This window comes from Morchella sextelata (genome assembly GCF_020137385.1).
Source record: "Morchella sextelata strain SCLS chromosome Unknown scls_13, whole genome shotgun sequence".
Lineage (NCBI taxonomy): Eukaryota > Fungi > Ascomycota > Pezizomycetes > Pezizales > Morchellaceae > Morchella > Morchella sextelata.
The window spans coordinates 510,486-531,287 of record NW_025408628.1 but is presented as its reverse complement, the minus strand read 5'-3'; the positions used below and the strand labels follow the sequence as shown (position 1 = coordinate 531,287).

Here is a 20,802-nt window from a genome sequence, read left to right as displayed (position 1 = left end):
GTTACACTCTACAGCGAGGGGGGAAATTATTGTAGAAGTATGGGAAAAGTCCTATTGGCTCGCCCAGCCGTAGAAACCCTGTTTTTAGACCCCTGTTTCTACAATAATTTTCCCTCTCGCTGTACTACATGTACCTACATACATATGCAGTTTTACCTACATACTATAGTAGTACTAGTATCTTCCTGACGTTTTTGAACTGGGCCATTATTGCATACACCCAAAATCATGAGCTTGGCGTATTTTTGTATGACATGCAATATCAGTCGCGTCCACAAACGTCAGGAAAATACGAGTACAAGTCTAAAGTAGCGGGCCAGACAGATTTCACGCCGATGCAGCAGGGACCTAGCTAGGGATCCGATACCACAGCAGTTTCTTTTACTTTTTTTTCTTTTTTTTTTTTTTTCTTCTCTTTTTCATTTTGCAGAATTTGAAGTTCATGAACAGCCCCGATTGTGAGGCACAACATCTCTTCTCAGAATACATGTGTAACACTCCTGAGACCGAAGCTTGCTGAGGTTATCCCTTAAGCCGTCAGACGTGACTGTAATACTAGCTTCTAACCCATCTATATGGCATATGATTCGTTGAACGTTGCTAACTACTGTTACCAGTAAGCTGGCCAGGCCCCGAAGGTTCCTGGATAATACTATTTTCTAACCGAATCATATTTCATGATTAGTACGTATTATCTTCACTACGGGACAAGTCTAAAGCTAGTATTGCAATTAATCCAGTTTAACGGCTTAAGAGATCATTGGCAATGCCCTAAAGACCGCCTATATTATATACACACATAACGTATACACTTTAAGCCGACCTAGACGCCAAAGATACCTTATAAACTCCGACTCGAGATTAAGTAAGGGACGGTATTACTTTACGTATCTTGAGAATTTAACTAGGACTCGTAATTATCATTTAACAATCTTCCATTGCATTTAAGTATAAATCTTCATGTATTGTATTAATTTATCAAATCCTGCAATACCAGATAAGTCTATAGCTAAGACCAGACGTTGTCAGATTGAGACCAAGGTACACATATGTAGTACCTACTGACATGTAGCTACATAGTGCTTTGGTAACTTGTTGATATTCTACATAAGTTGATTTATGATCATGCATCATTTCGAATCTATAATCCTCTCTGGTTGCAGCCGCGACTCGTCCTATATAGGTATCTGTTTGCAACATTTTCATATCAGTATAAGATGAGTCGAAGGTACTGAGTTTAAAGTATGTACAAATATATATTGAAGTATGCGTATGCGCCGCTCCGGGATCATAAAGGGTCCTAGCTTGAATTCCACAAGGATCGTAAAAATATGTCAATAAGGACCAAGGCCTATTATTATGAACACAAATTATTCTTCATCTTTGTGGCTACATATTTCCTTGGTGTGGTGAGGGACATATTAGTATCCTTTATAAACCAAATCGATTCTACATCATGAATTATCACTCGGCATTTTAAGACATTACCCAAGTCGCAAAACTAACAATTTAAACTACCCCACGAGATATGCCGATAAGACTAAATCCAATTCAGATTTCCCAAATTTAACAAGTGGGACCCTGTGGTTGCAATGCCTGCCAATGATCATCGCACATCCTAGCTTCCGAATGGTGGCGCATCAACAGAGCCTCACATGGAAAGAAAAAAAATCTCCACAGCCATACAAAACCAGAAATATTTCCCCTCTAAGCGTCACCCCCACTAAAAAGTTGAACCTCCGCAACCCCACGAACAACCAACCAAACACAAAATTTCAAATCGTCTCGATTGATTTGTTTATACCCCGAAGACGATAAGATACTTTGGTTGTTTCAATTCCCTCTAAAATGAGCGCCTTCGGTTCTAAGTCGACGGCGGCGGCGACAAGCAGGCCCGATGCTACATCCACCATTGAAAATATTCCCACATCCCGAGAACTCGGCGTCGCCGTTCCAGCACCAGATAGTAAAGAGTCAAAATCAAAGACAGAGCGTAAACCATGGGCACACTTCGTCGCTGGAGCGTAAGAATTCCCACCTGCGCCTCCTACAGCAAACCTAGAAGCAAGAAGATGCTAAACACGCAAACAGAGCCGGAGGAATGACTTCGACATTCTTAACTTCGCCATTGGACGTCGTAAAAACTCGGCTTCAGTCTGATTTTTATAAGCAACAGTTAGCGGCTAGTAACAGGAACCACAGCGGAGGTTTGATCAGACAGGGCGCTAGACATTTCCAGGAAACGTTCCAGATACTGGCGAATGTTCACAAAACAGAGGGCTGGCGAGCTCTCTTTAAAGGCCTGGGCCCTAATCTTAGTGGTGTCGTTCCAGCTCGGTACGTACCCCCCAAACCCCCGTATAAATATAGAGAGGGCTCTTCAGACAGGCATTAACGGGCGCGGTTACTCAGTGCGATCAACTTCTACACCTACGGCAATGGAAAACGCATAATAGCCAACACCTTTAACGACGGAGAAGAGAACTCAACCGTACATCTCTTCGCCGCCGCCGCTGCCGGTATCGTGACCGGAACCGCCACTAACCCTATCTGGCTTATCAAAACCCGCCTCCAGCTGGATAAGCAGCATGCTTCCTCTCATGGCGGCCGTCAATACAAAAACAGCTACGATTGTGCGCGACAAGTGATCCGGCAAGAAGGGTTCCGGGGGCTCTACCGCGGCCTGTCAGCTTCATACCTCGGCGTTACAGAGAGCACCCTGCAGTGGGTCCTGTACGAGCGGATGAAGAGTTATCTTGCACGGAGGAAGGAGCTTATTGTGGAGAGTGGGCGCAAGGAGACCTTGTGGGACGGATTTGTGGATTGGAGTGGAAAGTTGGGCGCGGCCGGGAGTGCAAAGCTGTTCGCAGCAATTGTGACCTATCCGCATGAGGTTGTTAGAACGAGACTGAGGCAAAGGCCAACAGATGGGAAGGTCAAGTATACAGGCTTGATTCAGTGCTTCAAGTTGATCTGGAAGGAGGAGGGGTTAGTGTCTATGTATGGTGGACTTAGCCCACATTTAGTAAGTTTCCCTGGAAGTTGACGGCATGGGTGGGATTTATATTGACGTTTGAATAGCTCCGAGTGGTGCCCTCAGCTGCTATCATGTTTGGGATGTATGAGACAATCCTACGATTATTTGGCGAAAAGGCTTGAGGAACGTTCCGGGTCAGGTCGAGGGAAGTAGAGAAAGATAAACGTCTAGAATTACCGTGTATATTTATAATTTGGGTACAATAACAAAGGAGAAGAGAAGCAATAAGAATGGGTAATGTGGTATCACTTCGGTAAGTATTGTACAAAGGTTGCGAACATTTTCTATAGACGGGAACAGGGTTTGTCGGGGGGATATTTTTATCTGGGTATAGGGAATAAAAACACCACTCAACCGTTTCCCTATTTTCCAAGTCTGTTCTTGGTTGCTGTTCAGGTTGCCTTTTGCAACTGGCGGTACATCTTCACCGCATCATCCCGTAGTCCTTTATCTCCAATGAAATCCTGTATACGGGCCTTCTGGCTCATCAAAGTCATTTGTGCTTCAGTGTCCTGAAGCCGTGCATATTCTACTAGTTGTTAGTTTTCAAAGTCCGCAACTGTGTAGTTGACCTAGTAAATGCAGAGCACGTGACTCCCCAACCCAAACACAGAAAATCACTCACCATGAAAAGATCTGTCGATAAACTCTAATGCCCTATGCAAACACTCATTCCTCCCGGCCCCACTCTTTCCGCCTGCCAACCCCATCTGAGCGTTTGCCAATGCGGAAAAACACTGTGCATTCAATTGCGCATCTTCACACTCCAACACCTGTGGCATGATACTATCCATCATTCCATACGCGGCCTCAAACTCACTCAAATTAATGAGGATATTTGCGATGGTTCTAAACGCTTGGAATAACGCTGGTAGTAAGCGAGCCCGCCAGGCAATTGTGGCGGCATTGATGGCTACAGAGAGACCTTTGAGCGGGCGGCCGCACTTTGAGAGCAGATCTGCTTTAAAGACCATCAACCGGATGCGATGGTAGAGGTCGGCACGGTCACGAATAAGCTCCTCGGCTAGTTGGGTGATGCCTGCTAGGGCAGCAGAGTAGTTTCCGCGGCGGACTTGAAGGTCAAGGCGACATATTGATATCTCAAGTGCACAATCGGGCTCCACGTATGGTGATGAGGAAAGCTGTTGAAGAAGTAATTCGGCGGCCGAGATGTCACCTTTATAGATAGCTTGCTTAAGTTTTAAGAGACCTACGTAGGTGGCCCAGTATTGATAGACCTTAAGGGTACGAAGACAGTCTTGATCGACCTGGTCTAGGCGGTCTATCGCATCGTCGAATCTACCTTTCATTGACATCTGTTTAAAATGTCAGCAAAAGCAGAATCCGAATAATATCATCATAACACTCACAATATAAGCCTCCCTACATAACGCTTTCACCACGTCCTCAACTGGGCTTTCTGTTCTATATTTCGCCAAAAATAACTCACAACTTCCTCCCGCCAAATAGCACATGCCCAATCTGGACCACAGGCTACTTTGTAATAATATTTGACTTCCCATCGCATTATGGATATTCTTAGTAACGTTTAAATGGCTGCTTCTCAATATGCTCTCAAATGCCGTGGGCACACTTTCACCTCCGACAAGAATCTGTTTAGCTTCTGAAAGGTGGGCCATCGATTGTAAATGGTGCATGCCACCCTCTTTAGCTTTGGCCTTGAGGAACTGGAGGGATTCCCGCTCCATGCGCGAGGAGATTACATCTGGGCAGTCCTGGGGATGGGCTTTGTGAAAGTGATACAGCCAGGAGAGGGAAAAGTTGAGGCAGGCCATATCTTTATTTTCACGGGCAGTATTGATGGTTTCTTGCATTGCCTGAAAAGGTTAGGTGTTGATGCGCGAGAATTTGATGATAGATATGTGTACATACTAAGATTGATTCGCGGTAGCAGCCAAAATCTGCTTGGAGGATAGCAAGATTAAGGAGAGCGTATTGATAAAATGTTCTATATTGAGTCAGTATTCGACTATTAGATATTGTAGGACCGTTTGTAAATATTACCTATCACGATTATGCATAGTGTAGTCAAAGTAACGATGTAGGTTGTCAAACGATCCTGGATAGTCCCCGGAGCGCCACGAATTCAGAAATCTAGTGGCAGTTAGCATCGACATTAGCTTCAGCCAGCTGGGGAGTTCTTACTCAACATAATGTGATAGTGCAGGAATGGTGACATTTGTGTCAAGCATCTGGCGGAGTTGGACTTGCATCTCATCCGGAATCCGAGTACCCATTCCTATGAACTGTTAGGGCTATATTTATTTTGTAAATTTATAGGTTACTCACTCTGCATAGAGTCAACCTGATACTCGAGTAGTCTTTCTACATCATCGGTTGATACTGAATTCCGCAGTGTTAGTGCAACTCCCCAGTGTATGCCACAGCTCACTCACAATTCTTGGCTTCTCTTAATCTGCCCTGCCCGTAAACCAGGTTCACCAGAGCATCGTTTGATGACATTCCCTTCAAATTAACATCAAAGCTTAGTGGACCGGCTCCAAGATTCCTCTTCTTCCACATCGACAATGTGGGTTCCCGATACTGTATGAACGATTGCCATAACAGGATCGCCTCATTGAACTGTAGCCTAACATATTCCAATCCAGCCCTCCTTACAAAGCATCCCAGTACTGATGCACGACTAAGCTGTGATTTTTCACCATGTTCCCGTATTGGAGGTTTTGAACCACTCTCGGGGTCAACAAGGAAGCCTTGTATGTCGGTGAAGAAGGTGTGCAATGCATCGAAGGAATTGATCTCCCATAGCTTTCGTAGCAATAGGTCGAATATTGAACGGCCCACAACTGTACTGGCCCTGCCCACGGTGGCTGCGGTGATCTGCTCGAGATTGAGGATGAAGGTAGTGTTTTCTTTGGGGCTGACTAGATGCTTGACGACAAATGATAGAACCGGTACGATGGAGTCATTAGGGAACATAGACTCGGCATAGAGCTCTACGAGAGCAAGGAGAGCTATCTTGCCGGGAGCTTATTCGGGGATAGCATTAGCATTCTAGTACTCATGATGGATGAAGAGTTCATACTGAGATAGCGAGACATATTAGTAGTTTTGCAATATTTCAAATAAAGTGTAAGAAGCTGGAGGATGTGTGATTTATCTCTTTCAGCAAATCTATTTTGGAATTGACCTGGTTTGATGGACTACATATGTAGGGTACAGCTAGCGCTTGGTATGTCTCTTCGTGAATTGAACGGCGCTGGATGTCGAGGCAGCGTGGGGCACTTTGGCACTTTGAGGTTCTTGGCAGACCATAAACAACGACGCGTCGGGATCCAGATTCAGCTTAAGGCACTCCCCATTCAGATGCATGTGAAAATGATATATCGAATCCCTGTGGGCTCTCGTGTGCTCTCTCTGTCTTCTATGCAAGCCCATATTAATTCTCCTTATTCTCAGTAACGGAAGCGAACCAGATATGTATATGTTCCACTTGATCTGGCAGAAAGCCACGAAAGCGGGGAGCGGTCATACATGTAGGCATTAGACAGCTATGGAATCTCACAAGACCCAAGGCGCCTTGCTGGTCGGATTCTATATAAACGTGACCCCTGCCATCTCGTATCTAATTGTGGGGCAGCCTCTAGATGACGATAACCTCTTCCACTCCAACCGCCCCCGACCTAGGACGTCTCTTTGTCTCCCCACTTCTTAATATCACCCCATACCCAAGATAAACAGAACTCATCCCTCACAATAACAACAAGCCGCTTAATAAATCGTATATCACCAAGCTAGAACCCCTAATCACACACATACGTAAACATACATCATGCAGGCACCGATCCAGTCCTCTCGGCCTCAGAGCTTCGACGAGATTTACGGCCCCCCGGAGAATTTCCTTGAGATAGAGGTGCACCCGCCTTCACTATTCCGCCGCCGCTGCTCGGCACCAGAGTATAGTTCTTGAAGCTGATCAGGGGCGACTATCCCGCTTTTCCACACACAGGTCAAAGATCCACAAACACATGGCTTCGGGCGTGGTATGTATACAGATTACGAGGTTGTTTGTCGTGTAAGTCTCTCGAAAAACATATTCACATACGTACATATAGTCAAGTTCGCAAACTGACAGACTATTCATTATCGTGCAGACCAATATCCCAGCCTTTAAGGTGAGCGGGCCGTCATTTTGATTTAAGTGCAACCATGCGGGCGGGTACGCTAACGCACAGCTCCATCTCAGATCCGATCCTCCAGTGTCCGTCGTCGCTACAGCGAATTTGAGAAGTTTCGCGAAATTCTTGAACGGGAGTCCTCGCGTGTAACTATCCCGCCCCTCCCAGGAAAGGTATTCACCAACCGCTTCTCGGATGACGTTATCGAGCACCGTCGGGAGGGTCTGCAACGGTTCCTTCAGATCGTAGTCGGCCACCCGTTACTCCAGACGGGATCTAAAGTTCTTGCTTCGTTTGTCCAGGGTACGTTAATAATAATGCCATCCTCCCCCTCCACCCCATCCCCTCTCCATAAGCTGGTGAACACACGGCTTATTCAGTTTCTCTCCGTTTTTTGTTTTGTTTCGTGCGGAATACAGATCCTATATGGAACCGCGATTCCTGGTCCAACTGATTTGTGATGCTGGTGCGTTTGGGGGAGGGGGTGGAAGAATGAGAAATTGGATGAATTGATTTGATTGAACGGGAAAGAAAAGAGGCTTACGTTTTCGTTTTTTGTTGCAATAGCTCCGACAAGGCTAAATGGGGGAGGGTATCTGATGGATGGGTTCTTAGGGGATACTGATCCTCCTAGGCTGAAAAAGAAGTCTGACGGTGATACTGAGGAAACAACAACAGCTGATGCTGAGGAAACAGACAAGAAGGTTTAGCCTAGGTTATTTGGGCAGACGATTCTAGTGATTTAATTATTGTTGAGGGCCTGTTATTGTTTTGATTTCGTAAAGCAGGAGGGGAGGAAGGCGGACATCATCTCCTTTTAGGCCTCTTTTCTCCCATGTTTTAATGGGAGTTTGCTTTATTTGTCTGATTTTATTTCTCTTTCTTTGCTTTTCGTTCTTTTGATGCTCTGAACATGTGCTTTTAGCGACAATAATGAGCTCATGCTTTTTATACCCTGGCTGGCCGGTGTACTTGGAGGAGCGGTAATAAATTAAATGCGTAGGATATATATATATCGATATATCAAAGACCATCACGAGCAAGGTAACTCAGTCTCGCACCAGACTGCAATATTCCAGACGTTGAGCAGATTACCCAATTACTAGCGGGGTGATCAACACAACTCCTGGGTTTATAATTCTCGAGACTAGGTACTTGAATTCAATGATAAATGTGACGTGGCTAACAATTATCATTGACACCTCTAGCTCTGCTCTAGCCTCATGCATCGTCCCTACTGTAAAGTTCGGCAGAAAGCCGCGTGGTCATTAATTGTCCTTGGCAGGCCTGGGAACGAGACCACTGCTACTCCCAAAAGTGTTTCATAAATGGATTTAGTAGAGGCCTGCCTACATGTATATATGAATTCGAAGTTAAAGTCGCTAGCTGTGATCCGTCATGGCTGGAGCTAGCATGAATTAGTGCAGCTTAGAGCTTTTTCAACGAAAGATCTTCCTACTGTTTCGAGCTTCTCGGTGTTTAATACCCAGCTTTTGGCAATGTCTATATTCCCTTACTCCACCCAGGATGGTCCCCGTAGTCGTGGTGGTGGTATATGTGGTGATTGCTATGTATAGTAGAATATGGATCATGAACAATCACTCGCATAATCCAGGACACTGAACATATCCTGCGTTACAGCCTCTGTAAAAACCTGTTCCCGGGGGTCTGATATGTGATTACATACATGTATGCAGCTGTTTGATGTTCTCTGGGTGGGGTGGTGGTGGGTTGCATGATGGGTATGTATGCAGGCACGCCGTGCGAGTCACCCCGCCAAACGTGAATCTCCGCTAGCTCTACGTACCAAGTAGGACCTTACTGGCTCAAGCTTTGGGCGTTGGTTGAGATGTGGTTGGACTCGAGCTATATTACTACTGTAGCTTTGGCAGATATATTACAGGTGCCCCAACTGGCCATGGCCCTGCTTGTTAGGCCGCCGGCCTTCTTGTCTAACGTTTTTACGAGAATGTCGAATAGACTGGTTTAGGGCGGATGTCCGCGTCCGTTCTCTACGTAGCTCTGTGACTTTTTTTCATCAGCACCGGTGTAGCGTAGCGGTGATATGAAAGGAGGCCTAATATTCACCTCCCCCCTCGATCCCAATCGGTCCTACTCATCGGACGGATCTACCTAGGCCTCCATGTACCAACCCCCTCTACCTTCGTATCTTGCGAAGGACAGCCAACCCATCCACCCACGGTCTCCCCCCGCAACCACATGTAGCTACATGTAGCTAGACACACATACTCACCCCACAGATCACCGAGAACCGAACAAGACCACCCCACCCCGCCCCTGCTTCTATATCCCGCACTAGTTTAGATCTAGGGCCGGTCTCTCTCGGACGTAGAGCCCTGAGATAATCATAATCCCTCAGAATACCCACCGAACCCCCATGCCTTGTTTAACCCGCGCCATACCCGTGCCTCGCAGATGTGAATGCAGCTGCGTAACTTACCGTGATCGATCGAGTGCTTTCTACCAGTATATGAATCATAGCATAGGGCGCGCGCACGCGCGGTGCGTGGGCGTCGTTAGCTACGGAGTAGGACGGCGTATACATGTGTGTTGTTTCCGAATACAGGCTGCACGGGGGGAGGGGGGAAAGGGGGGGGGGGGGGGGGGCGGGGGGCCGTTGAAGGGACTCGAGGAGGAGTAAAGAGTGTGTGGTCGCGTTGGGACGTAGTTGCATTGTGTGCGAGTGCGAATCCATGACCCCCTGGTACATACAACCACCTCACCTGCGCGCTCCCCTAGCCAGCCAAAATGCCCATACCCTCATACTTACCCTTATGATAACTCCACACGCAACCCAGCCCGCCCCTATCCCCTGCTTCCAACCCATATCACGTGCACATACAGACAGGCAGCGGTAATGATCGAAAACGTAACATCTATAGTATTGTAATTGTATAACAAAGCCAATGATCGCAACGACATAGGGACGCATCTATGGTATCAACTCACACCGCCATCTGTGGGAAGGGGGGCGTGCAACTACGAGGGCCCCCGGGGGGGGGGGCAATAAACTACAGTATAAAAAACGGACACAAAACAGAAACATGAACAAAAAACAAAAAAAAACGAGAAGCAGAAAAAGCCGACCCAGTAAAAAAAACTACAAACCACAAAATTACAAAAAAAAAAGGACTTACACAACTACACTCTAGCTACTCCTTCGCCGGCGTAAAGACCCTCCTCCCGCCATGCTCCTCCCCCGCGCTATACCTCCTCCCCCAGTTCCTCGGCTGCCTCCTGAGGAACGCGCCGACCGCGCCGAGGTATCCCTCGTGGCGCAGGAAGTATGCCTTCTGCTCGCCCTGTGACCAGAACTTGATGGCGTATGAGAGGGTGTTCATCGTTTGGCGGTGTCCTATTCACAATCAGCTACTATAACTATAAAGCCAGGAAAGAGAGGAAGAAGGGAGGGGAACTTACCGCGGATGAAGCTGCCCCCAAAGTATATATGCTCCAGCCCATGGTTCTGCGCCTGCAGATACGCAATCTGCCCAATATTGTTACTCACCGCGTACAGCAGACTACGGCTAATATCCTCCTCCCTGAACCTCGGCCCGCCCTTCTCCTTCTCCGCGCCCTCCCCGTCTGCGCCCTCCGCCTCTCCCTCGGCCGCCGCCTGCTCCCCCTCCCGCTTCTTCTTAAACACCTTCCCGAAGCTGCTCGCAATGGTGTTACTCTTCAGCCCCACCTTGCCGTACCCGCCGCCGTAGATGTCGCCCACCAGCATGTCGACCTTGGTGTTGTCGCCGCACTCGGCCATGCCCAGCATCTCGTCGAAGCTCTTTGCCTGCGTCAGCAGCGACAGCAGCCCCCACAGCGTGCCGCCGCCGAGCGACGACCCGCCGATGCGTGTGTACTGCTGCGGCCCCGAGACCTTGATCATGGAGACGCCGGACCCGATGTTGACGAGGAGGTAGGGGTAGATGTCGGGGCGCGGCGCGGCGAAGGCCATGGGGTTGGCTTCGCTGTAGGTGAACACCTCTTCGGGGATCTCGGTGATGAAGAAGTCCAGCCCTGGGGGTGCGCACTGCTGTTAGTCTTCGGAGAAGGGGTGGGTGGAAGAGAGGGGGGGGGGGGGGGGGTTGAGGGGCGTATATACCGATGATGAGGCATTCCATCTCGTCCTCTCTGTATATCTCGACCCCGAGCGCCTCCTTAATCTCGTCATAGAACTTAAACGCACCGCCGCCCGTCGCCATCACATACAGCACATCCTCCCCCTTATCCCCCTCCTCCCCCTCCTTCGCACCCCGCTTCCCGTTCACCAGCCCCCCCATGTACGCCACCAGCTCCTCAATGCGCTCCGTCTCAAAGTTCTTGAAGCTCAGCTTCCCGCCCTCGCCGTTCGGCTCGCGCGAGAAGTACACGAGCTTCGCCAGCGACCCGCCGATGTCGACCGCGATGTGCGAGACGTCGGCTTTGTGGTGCGGCAGCCGGATGTCCTTTGTGACGGGCCCGCGCGGGGGCGAGCCGGTGCGCGGAGGCGTCAGTGGCTCTTCGGAGTCGATGAAGGCGCCGCGGACGTTGATCTAAGGGAGGGGTTAGTTTAGTTTGTTTGCCTAGGAGGAGGGGGGAGGGGAGGGGAGGGGAGGGGAGGGGAGCGTACGCGCACGGAGCCGGGGCGGTCGAGTTGTTCGAAGGTTGTGTTTTTGCGCGGGCGGGCGGGGCGCTGGGGGGTTGGTGATGAGGGTGGGGGGGCGGCGGGCATGGCGGTGGGGGTTTGGGGGGTGTCGGTGGTGGACATTGTGGTGATGGTGGTGGGCGGGAGAGTTGGGATGCAGGGTAGAAGGGGTTGTGAGGAAAAGTAGATAGAGGTGTATCTAGGTAGATGGATAGTTTCGGGGGAGAAGGAAGAAGGAGCGCTCTAGATATGGGCTTTCTCCACTGCACTATGTATGTATGTACTTTGCTAGCTACTCTAGTTTATCCAAGAGTTATGTAAATAGCCAACCCCACAGTCTTTCTGCTATCATCTATTTCGAAATACGAGGCTGGCTACTAATCCGAATACTTCTCCTTATTCCACTACCTAAGGCTACTTTCTCTGCCTGCGCTGACTGCCTAGGTCCAGAACGGATCACACGCTCGCTCACCTCGGCGCCCGTGGCTCCCTCGATCCACAGCGGACGGAAGGAAGGAAGGAAGGAAGGAAGGAAGGAAGGAACGGTGCCTGGCTGGGGGAGGGATCGATGGATGGGGATGCGTGGTTGCGTCTTGTCATATGCGCGCCCACCGTTGGGAGCGATGCAGCCGAAGCATTGCCGGTTGGGTCTGGCTGGGACTCTGGGTGATGTGCAGAGGGGAGACTCGCTCTGCTCTAGGGTACGACGGCAGCCTCGACACGACAGGCAATTAACTCGGGCGCCGAGTAGAGTGCATACGGGTGGGTGATTAGTGATGATGGGCGACCCGAGTGATTTTGGGTGGATTACTACTGGGCGGAGTATCGATTATTCATCTGGAGTATTCTCTCTCTCTCTCTCTCTCTCTCTCTCCCTCTCTGGAATGGTGATACCCCACATTCACTGGATGGATGGGCTGGATGGACTGTGACGGGCCCGTAGATACCAGAACCCGGCCCTTTCCCTTCCCTCCCTCCTTCCTCCCTTGCCTGAGTTGCCTCCCTTGCACCTGAGTTGCCTCCCTTGTGCTGTGCACGGTCCACCCGGCCATCCATCCTTCCATCCCGGGTTGCACAAGCGGGCGGTTGAGCGACGCGCACTTGGCTGCTTTCTTTCTTGGGCAGAGAATGGCTTTGTAGGAAGAGAGTGTGAGTGTGTGAGTGTGAGTGTGAGTGTCGATCGGGGGGTGGATTGCAGAATACTGTAGATAGCTGTTGTTAGCTGGGACGCATTCAATTAACTACTGTAGACTAATAATAATAATAATACCACTCTGACATGCATTGCTTCACTATTTACTCTTTCGTGCACTGACTGCTAACTACAACTGCTACTACTAATCACCAACACCTCTCGCTCTTCCCTCAGTCTCTGGTTACTAATCGTGTCTCTGCCCATTGCATGCACCTGCTGTACCTAAAACTAACTGTGCCTATCCAACTAACTCTACCTTTCTGCTGCCTACACATCCACATTCCCTCCCTCTCGAGATCTCACCCCCCAACGGACACCCCCCCACAATGTCCGCCTACACACACCACCGCCCCCGCACCAAGCCCCCCCCGCCGCGCCCCTCGCCCCCCATCTTCGTCGACCTCACCGGCCCCGACACGCACGTGGCCACGCCCCCGCTGCCCCTCGACCTCGCCGAGGCCACCGCCCGCACCTACGAGGGCGCGCACCTGTGCCCCAAGACGTCCACGCAGAACTCACGCACGCGCCGCCGCCTGCGCTTTGCCGCCGCGGCATCCCCGTCGCCGCTGTTCATCCAGCCGTCGAAGGTCTACTCCTCGTCGACTACCACAACCACAACCACAACTACAACATCTTCATCATCTTCGTCCTCTTCGTCGGCCGTGGTCACGGCGGCGGGCGGGAGACAGCAGCAGCAGCAGCAGAAGCAGAAGCAGATACTCCCCCAGCCGAGTAAGGCCGACTTTGCGAGGCCCGGGCCAAGGAGGGATAATAAGCCGAAGCCGTACGTGCTGGAGCCGCCGGCGGCGGCGCAGCTGTATCCAGAGTCGAGTGAGTGCTTACCCGTGCGCGTTGTGGTTGGCTGGTTGGTTGGTTGGTAGTGGTTGTGGTGGGCGCGGTATTGGCTCTCTACTATTGCTACTACTACTGCTACTGCTACCACTGCTACTGCCACTGCCAATGATACCATCTCCACCCCCAACTACTGCTACTGCTACAGACACAGACAAAAACTGACCCCCCGCACAACACAGGATGCACCGACTTCTTCCCCTGGCGCGGAAACCACGCCGAAGACCACGTCACCGACGCCCAAGCCCGCAACGGCCAATTCGACAAACTCTTTGTCGGCAAAGGCAATGTCCGCACCCCCACCCCCTCCTCCTCCTCCTCCTCCTCCCCCTGCTCCCCCTCCTCCTCCTCCAAGCCCCCCTACTTACCTCCGCAGAACGAGCAAGCCTCCGCGCGCGCTTCCCTCACCCCCATCTTCAAGCAGAAGGCGGGCCTGGCAACAATGTCATCCCTCTTCCTCACCGTCCTCGACAAGCGCCAGAAATACGGCCGCTTCACGGCACCCTCGACGTTTAAGCCGCCGCCGCGCGTGACCCTGCCCGACGCCCGAAGAGAGGCGTGGCTGAGGGATCTGGCCAGCCCGAATGTGTCGCTAAGGAAGCTGTCGAGGACTATCCCGCATGGGCTGAAGGGCCCCGTGCTGCTGGACCAGTGCACGGCGAAGGGCGTGCCGACGGCGCGCGCCGTCTGGTTCGCGAGGTGTGTCGGCGCGAATGAGCTGCGTGGGCTCAAGAGGAAGGGTGTGGGGTCGTTTGCGGTTGGTAGTGAGACGAAGTGGATTAAGGAGTGGACGACGCAGGTGACGAGGTTTTTGGAGAAGACGGTTGTGGGGTGTACAACGACGGAGGGGTGGAAGGCGAAGATGCTCTATGCGTAAGGATTCTCTCCATTCCTTTTTTTACAATTAGAAATATTGCTCACTTTGATATGGTGGTAGGGTCCGGCTGTCGGCGCATCTGTACTGGGAGAATTTACTAGATAAGACGCTCTTCTTGGAGTGGTTCTTGGGCTTCTTGGAAGCCTGCTCGCTGGATATGCTGCCGATGGCGTACATGCTGTCGAGCATCTACTGGGACGAGCTGCTCCGCACGCGGCGACTCGGCCGCCGTCTTGCGGAGGCGCTGCTGGGGAAGGCGGAAGCGGTAGGTTCCGTCCCATCATGCACCCCCGGAGCACGATACTGACCGATTGCAGATCATCGCCGCGGAGGAGAGCGAAGTATATGCACCGCTGATGCATAGGCTGAGCGTCATGTTAGCTGTAACCCACTCCGCCCTCCCCCTTCTCTCCTTCCGCAGCATGCTGAGTATATCATAGGACATCCTCGTCTCGCACCGCGAATCACTCGTCATCGCCAACTCCTGGGACGGCTACAAAGACGTCCTCTCGCGGTCCGTCCACCGCCGCAACCCCACAATCCGCAGCTGCCTCGCCAACCTGACCGCGCGGAACAAGAACCTCCTCGCGCCCCTCGACCACAACAAGGCCGACACCACGCTCTCCCCCCAGCGCAAGCTCATCAACACCCTCGACGCCATCGAACTGCCCTACAACCTCGACGAGCTCTGGTCAAAATGCCACAGCCTCACCATGGACCCCGCCGACCTCGTCCAGGTGCTCTGCGAATGGGGCACCACCAGCCTCCGCGTCGGCGTCCACCGCGTCTACATCGCAGCCGCCCTCCTGCGCACCGCGGCACGCTCCAACCCCGCCGCCGTCCACGAGCAGATCCTACACTTCCTCGAAACCTTCGGCACCAAGGTCGCCGGCAGCAAGGACGACGCCTACCTGCTCATCAGCGAGCTCGTGCGCAGCAAGACGTTCGCGCTCGCCGGCTACATGAAGTGGCTGATCGCGCGCGGGTCGCTGTACGGCTTCGACACCATGCACGCCTCGAACCCCTGCCACGTGCGCCTGCTCGCCGAGATCCCCGTCTACACGGCGCCCACCGCGCACCGCAACCTGCGCAAGATCCTGCTCGCGAACGCGGGCTACGACGTGGGCGAGGAGGCGCGCGCGCTCGCGCAGGCGAAGGAGATCCTGGCGGGGCGGCTGGCGGGCGAGGGCGCGGAGGCGCTGACGGAGCGGGAGACGGCCTTCTTCGCCGGCCTCTCGAGGACAGTCATGTGTGAGCTCGGCATCTGGATCCGCGACAACGTGCGCATGCATGTGGTGAAGGGGGCGCCTGTCGGCCGCGACAACTGGCGCGACCTGAGTGTGGAGGTCGGCATCACCGCGGTCACGACGGGCCAGTTTGTGTTGCTGAGGGGGCTGCTCGAGATGTTTCAGGATATGGCGGTGCTGGTGGACGTGGTCAAGATGGTGAGTTCGTCGGACAGCAGCAGCACGCTGAGTGAGGCCGCCGACACGGTCAGCTACAACGTCGAGGCGTTCTCGGCCCTCGGCGCCGTCAACGAGTGTTTGCGACTGTTGCATAATCGGTATAAGAAGCTGCAGCTGCGGCGCAGGCTGGAGCGGTTCCTGGTGGTGGCGCTGGCGGAGCTGGCGGCGGTGCCGGGCGCGAGTGTGGAGATATGCAGGCAGCTGGAGGACGATTTGGCGGCGCAGGCGCGGTGCGATCCGAGGGCGGGGATGGCGAACTCGCCGGTGTCGGACACGATGGCGGACATCTTTGATGGCGGGAACGAGGAGATTGACCGTCTGCTTGCCTCGGGGGCCACGATCGACAACCACAACCTCTCGCGGCTGTTTGAGACTATTGTTTCGAAAGTGGAGACGACCTTCGACGACGCCGGCGCCCAGGGCCAGCTCTCGTCCTCCGTGGGCTACCTCACAAAGCTACGCCAGTTCGACACGGCCATGTTCGACGACCTGATGCACAGCTGGATCACGCGCCTGCTGCAATCCACCAGCCGCCCGCCCCTCCCGCTCCTGCACACGCTCTCCGTCCTCGTCGCATCCTCCACCCTCCCGCTCACAACCGTGGTAACGGGCACCCTCTCCGCGCCCAAGCCCACCGCCGACCTCATCGCGCAGACACTCGACCTGCTCACCACACCGCTCCTCCCCGCTCTCACTCAGTCCGAGATGTACAGTCTCTCCCGCAAGCGCAAGACCTTCGCGCACACGTCCCCCGCGCTGTTTGTCCGCCTGCTCCGCCGCGCGATCGCATGCTGCGCGGAACACCCTACGCCGCGCCTCCGCGCGTTGATCCTCTCGCGCGGCGTGCTGACGCTGCTGCGCCGCCTGGCGACGGAGAGCCCGCAGACGCTGCTGGACGAGGTGGTCGAGCCGCTGAGTCGCCGCGGGGGCGGCAATGTGCTGATGTGGCTGCGGCGGCTGGTGGATCATCTGCTGGACGACACGGAGTCGGGCGACAGCACGGATCTCGACCCGGAGGTGCAGGTCGCGCAGCTGGTGCAGTATGCGAATGACTTTTCGATCGGGCTGTGTCAGCTCAAGATGCGCATTATTTTTGGCTCTGGTGGTGGTGCTGGTGGTGGTGGTGGTGGTGGAGGAGGGTTGGGAGGGGCTGGGGGGGAGCAGGAGAACCCGCTCACGAAGCCGTTCTTCCAGGGCATCGCGGCAACGTTTAAAGACCGCGTGAACATCTGGACGGACCTCGTGTCGGTGCTGAACGCCGAGTGCGCCGCGCAGATCCGGCACTACGCCGAGGAGCTGCTGCTCTCGTCGTCGACGTTCCCGCCCGTGCGGCTGTGTCTCGGCCCTCTTGAACCCTCGTTGCCGGAGGGCGGCGAGGCGCTGGCAAGAGCGCTACTGGCGGTGATCGAGGCCACGGCGTACAGCATCCCGGCGGGGGGTGTACCCGGGGTGGCGGCGGCGCTGGCGGAGAAGCTGGTCATGATTGTGGGCGGGATGGAGGAGGGGTGGGAGGTGGACGTGGGCGAGTGGCGGTGCTGGCTGTTGCTGTTTTTGAGGGTTGTGGTGCTGCATCGGGGTGCGTTTGGGGGGAGGGGGGGCGTGGCGGAGGGGGGGAGGCTGGTGGTGGGGTTGGGGGCGCTGTTGCAGGTATGTTTTTGCTCTTTCTCTGTGTTTTTTGTGAAGGAGGTAGAGTGCTGATGAGTGGTATGGGAACAGCATGAGTTTGTGAGGAAGGATGAAGAGTTGTTTGATTTCATATTCGACATCACAAGCAGCTTCATCGACGGTACGTCCCCCCCTTCCCCCTCCCTCTGCCACCCTACTAACATCCACACCCACACGTAGACCTCCCCGACGAAACAACACACCACATCCGGCGCTTCACGCGCGGCAAGAAGCCAACGCCGCGCATGTCCTACCTCATCGGCAGCAACAACACCACGCCCACCACCGAATGGCTCAAGGCCTTCCAGCGCGGCAAGATGATCGACTATCCCGTCAAGCCGTGGGAGAAGCTGGCTGAGCCGTCGCCCGTCATGGGCGAGAATGATACGAGTGTTAGTTTGGTGCTATTTATGACGAGAAGGGGCAGGTGCTGGAGGGTGTGAGGGAGGACTTGGTATTTTAGTGGACTTTTTTTTTTTCGTTTCTTGGTTCTTGCGGACTGCGGACTTGGACTTGGGTTTGGATTTGGACTTTGTCTTGGTTCTTTTTGGTTTCTTTTTTTCTTTTTTCTTTTTTTTTTTTTCGTTACTGTAAGTAGATGATAGGTTTAATTCTCTTTTTCTTCTTTTTCTTCTTTTTTACGTCCCTTTTCTACCGATCGTTTCTATCGTTTCTTTTGTCTCTTTTGGAAAGCGGGTTCGGGAAAAAAATATATTGCATTGCACGTCATGCTGGGAATTACGAAAGAACCAGATGTTTTAAGAAAAAAGTTGTTGTCTTTTTTAATCTATTATCATGAGTGTACGGTGCCATAGATCAGAAGTGGAACTGTGGAGGCGCGGTCATGGGATGTCACTCGTTCTTGGCGTTTGGCGGGGCGGGTTGGTTGTGGGTGTGTATTGTAGTCTGCAGAGTTGACAAAAGTCTGGGTGCGAGACTAGGAGTGTATGAATTGTGTGTGTGTGTAATGGCTCGGACGGACGACCAGACGGATGGACAGAAAGGCGGACAGAGGGTGGATTGTGTGTAGAGTCTATTTTACTTGCCGGTGTGTGGTTCTAAAAGTGTGGTGCAATTACAAAGTAATTTCATGATCGAGATCGTATCCTCTTCCGGGGGTTATGAGAAGCCTCAGAAACTTCTTGGGTGTTTTGTGTGCATACTGGAATCACCTTTCCTAGTTGGCAATGATCCGACCTATAATTGTGACCGGTTGAGGGCCCGACCCCATGACCCCGACCACAAGCTAAATCGTGAGGACCATCGGCCATCCATTACCACCCCCAGAACAGTTCGACTTGGGCTGGGGTGTTTACTGTGTGTACTTGGGCTTGCTAAGAGACATGTTTTCAGGGATGAGATTTGTGGAGAAAAGTAAAGAACCGAGAGCCTAGCTAGGAAATGGATTGTATGAACTGAGTGCTAGTAGAAAAATGAAGAGGGCCGGGAGGGGGGGCTCATCTTTATGGGTGCAGTTGAGAATGAAATGTCTCCAAGATAAGAGTACAGGTAGTTTGGGTAATGTAATTGTTAACAACATCCACCAGTGCACCGCAATGACCTGCCACGATTAACACATCATCCCAAAACTCCAGAAAGAAATATCCGCACCCGGAGCCCTAGCTAGTTGTTAGAGTCGAGCATGCTGCCCGTACTGAAGACTTCAGAAAGGAATCTTGGATGATTATCTGGTAGACACTGGGGTGGTAGTCCCCGGCCCGCGGGCGCCGGGTTTGACGGGATGCAATGAGAACACGCTTGAAAGGTGTTGCATACGGTCTTTTTTTCTTCTTTTTTTTGTTTAATTCATTTGCTGCATACGGTCGTATATAGGCATAAATGAGCTCACCCTTCTGTGGAGTTATCTGGCGCACCGGTGGAGTGTAAGGCGAGATACGATAAAGCAATGACTAGACTGGTCACTGGTCTGGACTTTGGGCGAACAAGTCCTCATATCAGCTAGGAGCTTGCAAGCTATTGTTGGGGTTTGAATTTTGCTCTTGTTTTTTTTTCTTTCTTTTTTCTTTTGAGGGGTATATACTTAGCACCGATGGCTTCTGTTTTTCAGGCTGTCACTCGTTGACAAGATGGGTTCCAAGTGGCATCTCGGCACGAAGAAACATGCATGTAATCCTCCGGGCTGTCAGAAGCTGGGTGAATGGATAATTGGTCGGTATAGGATTGCAGATACAGGCCTGTCAGTCAGTAAAGTAAAAAAAAAAAAACAGAGAGAATTCTTCGCCAATCATTTGTCCTTCTATCAAGATATAGGTTTTGGGCAAAATAATATACAATGGTGCCCTTGCAATCAGTCGGAGCATTGAGTCTCGAGACGGCAAGAATTGTCGAATAGATGCACTTGACCATGAGGATGAACTTGTATAGTGTGATCTATGAGCCAGCTCAAGCCAAACCTTCGCCATAGCTCGAGCAAACTATATTTTTTTACATAAGTTTATACTCAATCGTTGCATCAAACAAAACTCCTCTCAATGGCGCCTCAAGCTTTTAGCAGATCCAAGAATGATAAACCATCTAAAAGTGTCTCCATAACCATACTAGAGAAACACATACCATCTACCGCCGTAGCCCAGTGGCTATGGTGTCGCCCAGAGGGGCCGAGGTCGGCGATTCGAACCGCCACCTCCCAGGCTTGGTGGAAACACTGTGTGACTGGGTGGGAAGGAGCAGGGCGGGATGCCTCTCCTTTTTGTTGCTTTGGGCCTTGGAACGGCATTTTCTTTTTAACATTTTTTTTTAACTTTGTGTTGTGTTTAGATTATGTCTACTTTCGAGAGAGAATAGTGATGCGCAGAACACAAAACAAGTCGAGACTTCCCTTGCTGGATGAAACTACGACTCATACTAGAACCTCTAGCGAAGAAAAAACTCCAAATATTTTAAGATA

The 20,802-nt window shown here is 52.1% G+C and overlaps 5 protein-coding genes across 5 annotated transcripts; 3 read left to right on the top strand and 2 right to left on the bottom strand.

Moving 5' to 3' along the window:
- Positions 1-1,848: 1,848 nt before the first annotated feature.
- Positions 1,849-3,159, top strand: H6S33_002516 (uncharacterized protein; the record flags this gene model as incomplete). Its single annotated transcript, XM_044833861.1, has 4 exons — positions 1,849-2,024; positions 2,092-2,337; positions 2,413-3,025; positions 3,082-3,159. 4 exons carry the CDS (start codon positions 1,849-1,851, stop codon positions 3,157-3,159), a joined length of 1,113 nt encoding a protein of 370 aa, XP_044692677.1.
- A 270-nt stretch (positions 3,160-3,429) lies between these two features.
- On the bottom strand, positions 3,430-6,120 carry H6S33_002515 (uncharacterized protein; the record flags this gene model as incomplete). Its single annotated transcript, XM_044833860.1, has 9 exons — positions 3,430-3,566; positions 3,663-4,353; positions 4,408-4,875; positions 4,931-5,006; positions 5,063-5,152; positions 5,204-5,297; positions 5,348-5,401; positions 5,455-6,048; positions 6,105-6,120. 9 exons carry the CDS (start codon positions 6,118-6,120, stop codon positions 3,430-3,432), a joined length of 2,220 nt encoding a protein of 739 aa, XP_044692676.1.
- Positions 6,121-6,851: 731 nt separating this feature from the next.
- H6S33_002514 (uncharacterized protein) lies at positions 6,852-7,907 on the top strand (the record flags this gene model as incomplete). Its single annotated transcript, XM_044833859.1, has 5 exons — positions 6,852-6,932; positions 7,029-7,094; positions 7,174-7,194; positions 7,266-7,500; positions 7,765-7,907. The coding sequence occupies 5 exons, from the start codon at positions 6,852-6,854 to the stop codon at positions 7,905-7,907; spliced, it is 546 nt and encodes a 181-aa protein (XP_044692675.1).
- A 2,463-nt stretch (positions 7,908-10,370) lies between these two features.
- H6S33_002513 (uncharacterized protein) lies at positions 10,371-11,962 on the bottom strand (the record flags this gene model as incomplete). The annotated part of the gene is made up of 4 exons (XM_044833858.1): positions 10,371-10,573; positions 10,639-11,232; positions 11,318-11,747; positions 11,825-11,962. The coding sequence occupies 4 exons, from the start codon at positions 11,960-11,962 to the stop codon at positions 10,371-10,373; spliced, it is 1,365 nt and encodes a 454-aa protein (XP_044692674.1).
- Positions 11,963-13,360: 1,398 nt separating this feature from the next.
- On the top strand, positions 13,361-18,337 carry H6S33_002512 (uncharacterized protein; the record flags this gene model as incomplete). The annotated part of the gene is made up of 7 exons (XM_044833857.1): positions 13,361-13,865; positions 14,069-14,759; positions 14,824-15,028; positions 15,081-15,146; positions 15,204-17,876; positions 17,946-18,015; positions 18,075-18,337. 7 exons carry the CDS (start codon positions 13,361-13,363, stop codon positions 18,335-18,337), a joined length of 4,473 nt encoding a protein of 1,490 aa, XP_044692673.1.
- Between the last annotated feature and the right edge of the window lie 2,465 nt (positions 18,338-20,802).